General features: G+C 50.4%; 1 protein-coding gene across 1 annotated transcript; it reads right to left on the bottom strand.

Moving 5' to 3' along the window:
• Positions 1-784: 784 nt before the first annotated feature.
• Positions 785-11,800, bottom strand: TSEN54 (tRNA splicing endonuclease subunit 54). Its single transcript, XM_075044531.1, has 11 exons — positions 11,743-11,800; positions 11,459-11,617; positions 10,043-10,106; positions 9,816-9,899; positions 7,210-7,308; positions 6,855-6,907; positions 6,404-6,502; positions 4,672-5,306; positions 4,050-4,110; positions 3,197-3,313; positions 785-2,111 (listed from the first exon to the last, which is right to left on the bottom strand). Exons 1-11 carry the CDS (start codon positions 11,769-11,771, stop codon positions 1,961-1,963), a joined length of 1,551 nt encoding a protein of 516 aa, XP_074900632.1. The 5' UTR covers positions 11,772-11,800; the 3' UTR covers positions 785-1,960.
• Positions 11,801-13,626: the final 1,826 nt, after the last annotated feature.

Raw genomic sequence — 13,626 nt, 5'->3', positions numbered from 1 at the left:
ATTGTAATTGTTTTGCGCTGAATCAGGGAGTCTCTGCCCCAGCGAAACTCACTGGGTGGCTCTTGTAGAGTTCATCGATACAATTCCACCTTGGCATAAGCAGATGAGACTGACTGAAATCAACAGGAGTTTGACCTAATTCCAGGACAAACGTGAGCCCTGTGGGTCAGACTGGAGTTCTTCTGGCTGCACCTGTTCTTAGAAACTCTCTTCCCACTGCCTTTAATCTGCAAAACAGTCTGGGAGAATGCTGAGGGCACAGACTGGAGCTGCCAACAACCCTGGCGTTTGAAAAGGACTATCAGAGCAAAAGCACTGCTTGAAGGAGAGAGGAAGAGGAAGGGGAGGGCGTGTGGGAGGAGTTGTCAGACCCTCACCTCAGCAGAGCCCTGCTGACTTCCAGCATCTGATAACAGGGGTGTGTGCATGAAACAGGACCAGGCACAGTGCTTGCAGCACATCCCTGCCACCTTGAGCTACAATACCTCTGACCACACAGGAGGAAGATGAGGATGGCACGCTGTCATGTGCGGACAGAACTGTACGCAGGACATTGGGACTCCTCCAGGCTCTGAGTCACACTGCCCTCCCACGGAATGGGGCAGCAGCTGGATCCAAACACAGATGGGCATGGGAGCGGGGTTACGCAGCCACAGGGTTGTATGACCATGAGCAGGCATTCACCAGCTGGTGCTGTTGGGGTCCCAGTAGCCTCCCCAAGAACGTCTCCCTCTGCATAACTTAACATTTCTGCAGGAATTAAGAACCACACTGAGGTGCTTGGACTGCTGGAAAAGGCTTTTTTATTGCTTAGCCTCCTCCCCATCTCCAAAAGGAACTAAAAAATTATCAAATAAAATGCATCTAAACCAGTTGCTATAACAGTTCTGAAGAAGCTCAATACCAAACACAGCCATGCTCAGCATACTTCTATTCACTGAGCAGACTTTCTGGCACTTGTCACTGGCACTTTTGCATAGAGGCTAAAGCAACTTTGGTACCTGGATATCCTGGTGGAAAGCTCCCACAGTAGGGCCTGGAAAGCAATGATGTCCTCAGTTTGGAGCACAACAGCCACAAGACTGGAAGGCTCATGAGGAATTTGTAGATTCTTTCTTTACTCAGGGATCTCTCACTTGCAAAAGACAAAGATCCACAGCCAGGAAAGAGGATGTCAGGCTGAAGCAGAGGAGGCTGCAGTACAGCCTTGGTGAGACTATCAGATACAGTGTGCTGGTATTGGTGGCCAAACTTTAACATGGCACAATGCTGCATGGCAAAAATGCATCTCAGCACAGCTGCTACAGCGTGAGGCTGCGGTGCCATCTGCTATGCTCTGGGGCTTTCTGTGAGCTCACGCTGATGAAATTGTGTTCAAGGCAGTTTCCTGCTACTGAATGCCTGGAAACTTTACCCCAGGTGGCTGAGTTTTATGGCTGTGCTTTTTTCAGATCAGAATCTGATCTGAGGGTTGTTGGCGTAGCTGAATGACAGAGGCTCAGGACACCACCACTGATCTGATCAGCTTATTCTGTTCCTGATTGACCTCAATGACTCTCCAACCATTCCACTGGTGTAGCACAGTGGCTCTTAACATGTGACAAGAGGATCACCAAGAAAGTGTCTTCTAATGGTCCACAGGTCAGCCAAAGATGACACGGAAAAGGCAGACTAGCGGTCCACAAGATGAGAAAGCTGGAGAACCAGCTTCAAGAACAAATCAGTGTGTATTCCAGTCCAGAAATGCCCAGCTAAGGCATACGCACTTTTTGCTGTAAATTTTGCTATTATGCCTGAGCCATCTGGTTGGGTGAAGTCTGTAACAGCAAATAGTGGTCAACTACGCAAGGTTCCAGTTATCACAGGCTCTATTTTCTGTAGTATTTCATTAATCAATAAAACAAAACCTGAGTAAAGCTCTTCCCTTCATCCTGTACCATTTCTGCAAGTGACAGCAACTTCAGTGATTAACATCGACTGGCAGCTTGAATTCCTTTAGTGAATAAAAGGCAATTTCTCCATGATCCACCAGTGCAAAGACCACCGGGACGTCCCCACTCTGATATGTAACCTGCTTCAAAGCCCGAAGGGATGGAATCTGCTCGTCAAAGCTGCAGAGAGAAAAATATCCCATTGTTCTCAAAGCAATAAGAATACAGAGACAAAGCTGTCCTGGCCAATGATCACAGCAGCTCACTTGGGTCTTAGGCGCTGGTAGTGACCCTTCCCACCCCTTTCAGTCAAAGCAGGAGGCTGCCAGCCCTGAGAGAGTACACTGCATGCTGGGAACTGGGAGCTGTCAAATCCTTTGCCAAAAACAAGGGCAACTGCACACTGCTCCATGCTGTGCCTATTAGATGCGGCTCACAGGGCTACTGGCAAATTGCCAATCCAGTACCATCTTAATACCTTTGTGCTAGGAAGATCTTTAGGTTGCTGGGATCAACATCTGACCCGCTTTTCCTCCTTTTAACTCTACAGAGTCTGTTTGCTCATAAATGAAAATATTTATAAAGCAAGGATCATCCTACCCGCTCATGACAGACCTTTGTAAAACTGCATTACCACCTTCCATGCTCTGGCTACTACAGCTGCAGAGAGCGGAGGAGGGACAGTTTTAGTACATATCAAAATTAGAAAAGGCAAGAACTTTGTACCTGCCTGTGGAGTTTAGGTATCAGATTCTGGATCCAGCAAGAAAGGGGACACCTATCCTCTGTTCATACTGATCTTAAAGTTACATTTGGCAATGATCAAAATACTAAACCCATGCCCCTGAGCCTCTAGTGAGTTCTGGGGAGGTACATCTCTGCAGAAATCCATCGCGATCTGCACTGGCTGAGGATTCAGGTATCCTACAGCTCCCTGCAAAACTGAGCTCTACATGTTTCACAAGCATTGCATAAATACAGCTGTGGCTTCTTATTCCTGACTCCAGTAATACTCAGACATGAGCAGCAACCAGATGACCAAATAGTGTGGGCTGAGCACAAGGGCTGGGGGAATTGTCAGCCACAGCCTCCAACAAAGGAGGAAATGGAAGGAAAAAAAAATTCTGGGCAGGACCACCCTCAAGGGAGACACTCTGATGATCTGTAAAGCTCACAAGATGCTGGGTCATTTACAGATCATTAGTACTTTGTTTCCACAACAGCAACTGCTATGTTTCAGAACACAGCATAAGACCCATGGATACCTCCTAACACACATCCTGACATATGGCTTCCCAGGGTTTGTCTTCTTAAACTTGGCCACAGCATCAGCCTGATACACATTGAAGTCTATCTTCATGCCCTCTGGGTCCTCCTGCAGCCTACAGAAGACAGAACACATTCACATATGTATAGGATTGAAACATTGTAGGGTATAGACACAGCAGAGGAAAGAGGGAGCAAAAGCTCTTGAAGCCTGGCTAGTTTGGGGCCTTTGAAAGGCTTCAGCCCTCAAAGGACTGATCCTGCAACTGTTCTAATTAATTTCTAGATCTTTCCTGTAGTCAGACCAGAGCAAGCTCCCACCCCACATCTGCCACACTCCCTTCTCTGCAGACCCCCTTGCAAGAAGGGCCACTAACAGATAGAGAAGCAAAGCACTGCTCTGCCCTACAGGGACTGCACACTAACACCACACAGACTCTTTAAGGCAGGAGCAGAACCAAAAGTCCAAAGGCATGGTTTTATAATCATTGCAGCAGGGATGGCAGCACGTTCCAGGAATGAGGCACAGGTGAAACCCACCCAAACCTCTAGGGGAGATTACCTGGCTGCGGTGCAGAGAGAGAACAGTAGGAAAAGAGAGCAACCCCAATGTTTTAATTGGCCTGGAATGCCCTAGGTCTGTTGCTGCAGGACTGGTACTTCATGGAAATGTCAGCCCCTCACTACAGATGCAACCGGGTCACGGAGCAGAGCGCTGTATTCTCTTGGCACCCCAGATGCCAGGCAGCTCCCAAACTGCTGCTGTGAGCATCTCACAGACCTCACAAGCAGGGACAGTCACAAGACACCCCTACTCCCTAACAGCTACGAGCTGGCTGCATGGATACTAACCGGGAGGCTCCATCCAGGATGTGGGAGGGCTGCAGCACGCTGATCTGCTGGAGGAGCGCAGCTGGAGGGAGAAGGAACAGGAAAGGATCAGACTAGCTATTTCTCTCCCACGGCACTCCAAGCACTCCACCACCACCCATGAGCCTTCCTCCTCCAACAATGGCTGGCAGCACCACAGTCACCACTGGCTACTTCAAAGACCTCGGCTTCCTCATCTCCCCCCAGCACACAGCCCAGAACACCCTGCAATTGCTTTGCATCTTGCTGGCTGTGATTTCACATGCCTAACAGCCTAGAAAGAAGGATTGCAATACAGTAGGACATGGGGAATGGATTAGAAGACCTCCCAAGGCCCTGTTTATCCTGGCACTTGAGTAGGCTATAGAAAGAGATGGAAAGGCAGAGTACAAGCTTTCTTGTCTCTCCCCATGTTCATAGCTGCATTCCTCTGTGCCTGCTCTGCCTAAGCCTTCTAATGAGATTCTCCATCTCAAGGTACTGTCCCCTAAACTGACGTTCAGCTTCTCCATGTCACCCCTTTTGCTGCTGCATAACAGGCAATGTTTCACAGAGTTGGGGGGGGGGGGGAAGGGGGTCCCTGCCAATTTCCTAGAGCCTTTACCTGATGAAGTAGCTTCATCTGGCCTCAAAAGTGGTGTGACAGCTTGGTCCCAGAGATGTGGTGGTCGTCTCCAAACCCTCTGCTGGCTCCTCTGCTCCAAAAGGGCTTTGTATTCCTTCCAGTTGGAGCAGCGCCTCACCTCCCGGTCAGCATTGACACTGCTCTTGTACCTGGTCTCCCTCTCTCGCTGCTCCCTTTCCTTCCGTGACAGCTTCTCCTGTTTCTGATTGATGCGTGCACACCAGCAAGCTGCATCAACCTCCCTCCCTGGCACATTCTCTGGCAGGAGCCCGTTGTCAGGTGAGGGCAGATGTGTGCACGGCTGATCTGGGGCCATGTTTGGCAAGACGATGGTGGTAAAATCCCAGCGGGGTGCATGGGTGCCAGTGCTGCTCTCCCTGTGGTCTCCAGCCCAGCTCCTGGAGGGGTTCAGGGAGTCCTTTTGTCCTGTATCAAGAGGAACTGGGTTTGATTCCCCCTCTCCACTTCCAGCATCAGATTCCTTTGGTTGCTCTGACAAGGGCTTTTCATCCATTGGAAGGCAATTGGAGTCTCCACAGTCATCTCCAGCTTTTTTGGAGGTCCCTTCAGCTTCTGGAAGGTCCTCAGATATCTTATGTTTCTTCTCATGTGACCTAAAGACAGAAGCAGCAGCATAAAAGACAGGGACAGTGCGTAGTGGAACTTTATTCCCTTTGAGTCTTGCCTCCTCCCTGCTAACAGGAAGAATGCAGTCTGCCAAGCCTGAAAAAAGGACGGCAAAGGTGGCAGGAACCCCCAGACAGATCTGCAAACCCTTGACAACAATCTCTTGGCTGGAAGGAGGGCGTTTGCTTGTGTGACAAAATGAGAAGGGAAAAAAGCAGGCCAAAACAAGTAGTGAATGCCAAAGGCAGAATAAACTTCTCGGCAGTCCTGCATGAGGTTTGACTTCAATGCGCAGGAGAATCCCTGCCTTCATCTGTGTAGACACACGTTCCCAACCTGCCATGCAGCCTCCACACACCCCATATACGGAGCCAAACACCTCCACACAAACATGATGGACTTCAGCCAAACCAGCACAGGCTAGGCAGAAACCCTCCTACCAGCACCTCTTACTGGTAGAAGATTCAGTTCCTGGTCCCAGAGAAGATGGGGCAATTCTCAAACCAGCAGTTTTATCTCCCAGTTCCTGAAATGTCTTAACTCCTCAGGCACTGAGTTACTTGTTATCAGGAAAGGAAGTGCAGACCAGTCTTGTCCTCCCTGTTTCTTAAAAAGATGATGCCACCTACTGGAAGCTGTCATAATTAGCAAAATTACTAATTATGTCAGTTTCTGTTTGCATTTTGGCAACATCTCTGCTGTACAGTCCTAGCACGTAAGCTGCATTGAGGGGGTAGATAAGTGCAAGATGTGCACTGTGGTGTCTGTGCTCCCTCTAAAAAAGAGCAAGTGGAGACAAATGCCACGTGTTTCTTCTGCACTGACCTCTCTACCCTCCTATTTTGGCATCTCACCACTGCAGTTGGGAGGCTCAGGGGCAGTTTGCTCCTATTAGCCCTGCATGAAGTACAGAAGTGACAAAAAGGCACACTGCAAAGAGTTCAGGAAAAGCACTGCACTGCTTGAGGACAGCCAAGAGCAGCTGTGCCGGACAGGTCACCCACAGCACAAAGGGTTGAGGATGCTGTTCCCAAGCTGCAGAGCCTGGGAGAAGATGGAAGAAGGCTTTGGGCCGCATCCTTACCGGGGGCTGGAACTCCTCCTCCTTTTGCGATGGTGTTTCCCAGAGCTCTGGCAGTGACTTTCCAGGTTTAGTTGCCTCTCATAAGGAGACAGGACAGTGCTGTAAGGAGACACCAACACGGAGGCTGACAGCAGGGCGGGGCAGCAAAACTACCCTTCTGCTCAGCCCCCAGAATACAGCAACAAAAACCTTTTCTTCCAGGCACAGAAAATCCACAAGCAGGACCAGGATGGTCCTCGGTTCATGCCCCATTTCATGTTCCCAATCACCTCCTCAAGAGGGAGGAGCAAGGAAGGGTAGAGTGCCACTTTTAGCCTTTAATCCTCCCGAGAGACGGAATGCAGGGTCAAAGTCCTCTTCTCTGCCATTCCACTAGGGCCATGCAGTGGGCACAGAGCTGCTCAGGGTCTTCAGAAAGGAGAAAGCAGCGTGGAAAGAAAAAGCTGGTTACCTGGGGTCGAATCTCAGTACAACATAACCCAGTTGCTTCAAGTGGCTGAACACCTTAGAGCAAAGGAAAGCAAGAGGGTTAAATGACTACCCTAAAACCAAACAATTTACTTCAGTTTCACAACTGAGTGAACACAGTGTGGCACTGGCAGAGGAGAAAATGCCAGGGTTAGGACCCAAAGCAAAGGTGGGGAAACAAGAACTGATCATCTGGGAGAAGGTGAATGGGAAAAAACTGAGAATGACTCCCCTCCCTAACTGTCGTATTCTGCTCTCAGCCACTGAAAGAAGCTGTGCAGCAGAGGCTGGGCTCTCTGCCTTCATCCTCCCTGCAATAGCTGCAGGTCCCAACACACCTGGTAATGTGGCAGGCTCATCGCCTCCTGGGACAGCAGGATCTCGTAGGCTTCCTGAATTGACAACGGCAGATCCCTGTAAAAGAGCTGAACAGAGCCCTGCAGGACAAAAGCTTGGTGTTGAAAGAATCACAGGGAACAAATCTATGCAAGCTCACACCACTCTCTTCCCACTGGTCCTCACAGCTGGTCCCAGCACCCTCCTTGACATGACATCCATGTCTCCCCATGTGCCACCTGGATGACTTACAGTCCCTCTCCCATGCCCAGTTCCCCCATGCTCTGGTTTTAGCAGCCAGTTAAGAAGTTCCCACCCACAGCTGTCGGCTCCTGCTCCAGCACTGCATCTGTTTGGGAGACAATTTTCTTTAACTTTGATGATCTCAGTGATTCAGGACACAGCGCAACTACAAAAACACTTAGGACCTGCACAACTGAGAGAGTTGGAGCAGAGGAATTGATAGCATCCTCAGAAGCATTTACTGCAACCCCAATGATTCCACAGGCAGATTCCCCTGGCAATAGCAACTAACCTGCAGGAGGCAGTTTTATAGGCCACGCCTCTTTTCCCTCCCTTTTTTTTTTTAGAATGTGTTTACTCATAAACAAAGAAAACAAAACACTAGGAAGGACACCTCTCCTATGAGATGGGCTGAAGACATCTAACTAGTCTTTTCTGCTTTTGGGGAGACATTTTGTACTCAGCAACTAACGAAACAATTTTATTTTCATCAATTTGTTTATGATCTATTTGTCAAAATGCCAGAGGTAAAAAAGCCCTACCTTTGCAGTTAGCATTTAAGGGATGGCATCAGATACCCATAACCTAATTAAGTTTTGCTAAGAGAAGAAAGTTCCCCTTTAGATCAGTGCACCTATTCCACTGACAACAGGCTTCAGTGGAAAGACAAAAAAAAACCTCTACAGCAAAGAAATCCAACTGAGCCTTAACCAGCATTTCTGCAAGCAGAGGAGCACTGAAAGCAACCTGGTCTCAACTCCCCTGCTTGCCACATTTACATTTCCTTCTGCCATACATACCGGGAAGAGATGCCAAGTAGCAACCCCAAAGTTCTCTGCTTAAGTGTAAAGCACATACAGTACTGGCTGCTATATAACTGCCTCCCATGCCAACACCCTTCACACAGAAAGATCTGATTTAGTGCCTAAATGTGGCCCTACCAAGCTGGATAGCATTTCACTAATTCCTATCAGCTTCTTAGAGAAGCACAGAAAAACTGTGCTAGTGAACTTATGAACCCTGCCATTGCAAAATATGCAAGATACGCTGGGGATAAGGGAGGAAGTCAACTTATGACTGAAAAGACACTGACCAGTCTCAGGTTTCCTAATTAACTGTACACCACTTCTGAGGAAAAGAATTTCTCAGTGTCAAACCTTTTATCCCAATTAACTCTCACAAGGAACAGAAGATAATGGTTTGATCTCATTTCCAGAAATTCCCAGAACAGTGAGCTTTCCTGGATTGTGGAAGTTCAAGTCCCCATACACAGATTTTGGTAAAGAAGTAACTGATATATAAATGTGTGTTTCACCAGCCCCAGAGCAAGAAAGTAGAGATCTCGATAGAAAACTTTGTAACATGCTCCTCATGCTTCTTTCACTCTGGTAAGACAGCTGACTTACTACTGCTTGTTGTGGTTTAACCCCAGCCAGCAACTAAGCACCACACAGCCAGTCACAGTGGGATGGGGGAGAAAATCAGAGGGGTAAAAGTGAGAAAACTCATAGGCTGAGATAAAGACAGTTTAACAGGTAAAGCGAAAGCCACGCACACAAGCAAAGCAAAACAAGGAATTCATTCACCACTTCCCATAGGCAGGCAGGTGTTCAGCCATCTCCAGGAAAGCAGGGCTCCATCACACGTAATAGTTACATGGGCAGACAAACACCATAACTCCGAATGTCCTCCCCTTCCTCCTTCTCCCCCCAGTTTTATATACTGAGCATGACATCATATGGTCTGGAATATCCCTTTGATCAGTTGGGGTCAGCTGTCCCAGCTGTGTCTCCTCCCAGTTTCTTGTGCATCCCCAGCCTGCTCACTGGTGGGGTGGTGTGAGAAGCAGAAAAGGCCTCGACTCTGTGTAAGCACTGCTCAGCAATAATGAAAACATCTCAGCATTATCAACACAGTTTTCAGCACAAATCCAAAACAGCCCCATACTAGCTACCGTGAAGAAAATTAACTCTATCCCAGCCAAAACCAGCACACTGATGTTCTAACAGAAATTCAGATCAGCTAAAACTCTCCTAGTCTCTATTATCGTATTTGACATAGGAGTGCGTTAAACATGATACCAGCTGAACAAACTGGCCACCAATCCAACTAACACTCGCTGTCAATGACACAGAGGCTGCTTTAGAGTACAACATATGAACCCATGGCCTGGAAACAAAAGCTCCATCAGCAACAGGCTAAAAAAGACAATTTCTTGAGAACCAGGTGTTTATAGGCTGCTCAGACTGCCGCAGTGACCAACACAAGTCAAGTGATTTCAGACTTCAGTCTAAAGCTGCTGCAGCTCCTCCAATCATTCAGGAAAGACCCAATGCCCCCATCCACGCACAGGTATCCTACTTACACACTCCAGCAAGTACAGAGCTTCCTCAGGCAGCAGGCACTGTTTGCCACGCTCTGTGAACCCCATGGTGTGCCAAAACTTCCCCTGGAACAGAAGCACAAATCCATGATGGGCTCGGGCTGCTCCTGCTGACAAGCAGGCTCTCTCCCATTTGAAGCAGCGAATTAAGGAATCTGCAATGGCCAGCAGGAGGTGATGGCACCGAGTACACTCTGCAGCAGACTCACCGCAGGGGACTGCAGCTCTACGATGCCCTGTCCTGGCTTCCACTCAGCTTTCACCAAATTCCCCCTAAGGGTTAAAGATTAGTTTGTTATTACTAGCATGTCCTACAATCAACTACAACAAGCTCAGGAAGGTATCAAAAGGCAACAAACTTCCAGGTGGTATTTTTACACAGTAAGGCCTTGGAAAGACACCATCCACTGGATCTAGCAGTACCAGCTGAAGATTTTATCACCGCCAATTAGTTAAGAGTGTCTTCAGTCAGCACTGCAGACATCTGTCTGTAGGCTACAGCAGCCTGCTGGAGACGCATGGCCTAAGCCATGATGTATCATACAATTGTTCAGATGCTGCCAAGACACTCTCAGATTGCTGTATCCCACCCACAGGGACTCATAGGAAAAAAATTAATAGCTGAAAAGTGGAGGGTGACTTTGCAAGAATGTAAACATACATTTTTAGCAGCTGGCTCAGGGAAACAGAAGGAAAGACCTGTAGGGTCCACCATGGACTTGCTCTGCATCTTTAGTCAGTACCACAACTTCTCCATCTGAAAGGAAACCTAAACCCACCCAGTCGCCCTCCCAGCCTGTGGGTCTCCACTGCTGCCCCAGACACACATTTACAGATGTATTTGAACAAACCCAACTGTGAAAACAGGGGAAGATAACGGTCCACCCTGTCTGACCTGCCTGTCTGCTGGAGGTTGCCATTCTCTCTCTAAAGTCCCCAGTGGTGTGATTTTATGTGAACTGCTACTGATCAGTGCAGACAGAGAAACTGTTACCAGAAAAGAGCAGGCCAAACAGGGAAAGTGTGTGCTGAGAGGTAGTGCGTGAAAATCTCCCAAGAAATGATAGGCTCTGGAAACTGGTAGTGCTGTTGAAACCACCAAAACTGATAAACCAGGGACACCAAGAGTCAGCTGAATCTGCACAACGCCACACGTGAGCATCATCAAGGGGCTGTGTAACTCAGACCGTGCCCAAGAAGACAGTGGCTGCTATTTGCAAAGGCTACACAATTACGCACGCACCTGAGAAAACTAAGGGCCTTTTAAGGGACTTTCTGAACACCCACATTGAAGCTGCTGGTGTACCAGTATGACCCTCTGCTCCCGAGGGAGCGGCCGGGGTGTGTCCCCTGCAGTTGCTCCAACCAGGGAGCTACGAGCAGGTGAACTGTGGGGACGGGCAAGGGAACTTACTGTGCTAACACCTACCTGCTATTAACAGCTCGATTCTACCCATAACACCTGAACGGACAGCAGCTGTGCTCTGACCCCCCCCCCCCCCCCGACACGATCCCTCCCAGCGAAAAAGGAATTTACAGCCCCGCGGTCCGTGGCTCAGCACAGCTCTGCGACCCCCGGCCGCTCCAGCGAGGCAGCCGGGCCGCCCCCAGCCCCGGGAACTTACAGCCGCTCCACGCGTTCCTCGGAGAGGAGCTGCCACTGCTCCTCCCGGCACAGGCGCAGCTTCTCCGCCTGCTCGGCCGAGCCGTCGGGGATGAAATCCTTCTGGCCGCGGGGGCGCTGAGGGGCCTTGCGGCCGCGGGCCGCCAGCAGCTCCGCCGCGCTGCGGAGCGAGAAGGGAGGCACGGTCAAGGGGGAACCCACCCGACAACCCACCCTGCGGCCGCAGCCGCCCACCCCGGTCCCCGGGGCCGGGGCACCGGCGCTGCCCGCCCGGGCGGGCCCTACCTGGGGCGGCGCGAACCGCCGGGCTCCATGGGCACGGCGCGGGAAAACGCTTCCTTCCGCTGCCGGGCACGAGCGCCGGCAGAGCGAGGCGGGCGCTAGGGCGCCCCCTGGGGGCTCGGAGGACTGTGAACGGCAGGGCACCGGCACCGGGGAGGGGACGGGAGCGGCCCGGGGCGCCGGGACAGGCAGCGGAGCACCGGGGACAGGGCGTGTGGCAGGGCTGAGCGGACCTTGGTTGCTGCCAGCCGCCCACCCAGCCGCTCTCATTCCTCCTCCTCAGCAGGGCTGTGGTGAAAGAGCTCGTGGGTTGAGCTAGAGGCAGGGAGATCACTCGCCGATTACCGTCACGGGTAAAACAGGCTCGGCTTGAGGGAAATTAATTGTTTGCCAATTAATATTAGTCGAAACTGGACTTGGCTTGAGGGATATTAATTGATTGCCAATTAATATTAGTCGCAGGCATGGATATCTGCTCTGGCGGGGGCTCCTCTGGGGGCTTTTGGGGAACGCCTGCTCCAGCGCCTCGAAGACCTCTTCTTGCCCTCCTCCTCCCTCCCTGACCATGCTGCTCTCAGGGCCGTCTCTCACACTTTTCCCCCTCTCCTCTCACTGCATTTTGCCCTTTCTTAGATACGTTTCCCAAGAGGCATCACCAGCCTCACGGATGGGCTCAGCCGTGCCCTGTGGTGGGGCCATTGGAACCATCTGGAACCAGCCAGAAGCATCTGGAAGTGGCTGCATCTGGCACGGGGCAGCCCCATCCTGTCCTCACAGAGCTCCCCACAGCTGGTGCTGTGTACCCTCGGGCACGTGCCGCAGCCCCCAGAACAGAAGCAGCAGTGCTGGGGAAGGAGGTTTCTCCCTTCAGCGGGTGTCACTATTTCTTGTGGCTCAGGCTCCAGCATGGTGCTGGGGCCAGTGCCGGTGCCACCAGGCTGTGCGGAGCATGCAGCAGCCCAGCCAGGCTGGAAAATAAGAAACCTCCCCGCACCATGGCCTCGTGCCTCTGCTGACGCAGCTGGATTTGCTGCTTGGGGAGGCACGAACAGACCTGACAGGGAAATGCACCAAAAGTTCAAGTTTCACCTCAAGCCCATCTCCTGTTGCTGCAGGATACCTCACAGGAGTCACTGAGCCTCAAGTAGTGAAAATACAGCTTTCCCCCCACCGGATTCCCTGGTTCCCAACGTGGTTTCCCAATAATAGTCCTTTGACAAGATGCCAGCATAGACAGATGAATGCAAAAACCATTCCCCTCCATTTTCCACTGAATGGTTTAATTTTCACTTCCTGCCTGATAATTTCCTCCTTCTGAATTGAGCCTTCATCCTGCAAAGGGGGGCAAACAATTTTGGTCGGCAGTGCCTCTCCGCGGCGCACAGGGAAACAACGACTCACAGATGGTGTGAGGGGCAGCACGCTGTGTGGTAGCAGCACTTTTCCCCCCTGATTTCCAAAAAACATGTATTTTGGAGGCTACTTGGACTGCCTGATTATAACATAATCCCAGGACGTCACATCTTGTGGCTTTCAACTTACGGGCTGTCACCCCTTTGTTTAACTTGGTCTTTCCTTAAAATAGATGTGTTTAAATTGCTCAGGGAAAGGCTCTGATCCAGCATTTGCTTTTGTCACCCACTGTGATTACAAGACCCAGAAATGTCAAGACTAATTTCAGTTCACGTTTCTTTTCAATACTAGAATTTTAGCTGTCATGGGGGGAGGGAGGGTATCCTGCTCCTCACAGAGGCACCAGCAGAGCCTTATCCGTGGTGGGACTCATCTCCCCAGCTGAAGCCTCTTATCAGCCCTAATTGACTAAGTGTCATCAGCTGGGGGTGTGTGGTTCTGGGGGGCTGCAATTTCTTTTCCTCGCTTACAAAT

Source organism: Buteo buteo, chromosome 13, assembly GCF_964188355.1.
Source record: "Buteo buteo chromosome 13, bButBut1.hap1.1, whole genome shotgun sequence".
NCBI lineage: Eukaryota > Metazoa > Chordata > Aves > Accipitriformes > Accipitridae > Buteo > Buteo buteo.
The sequence above is the reverse complement of the archived record's forward strand: the minus strand, read 5'-3'. Positions and strand labels throughout refer to the sequence as shown.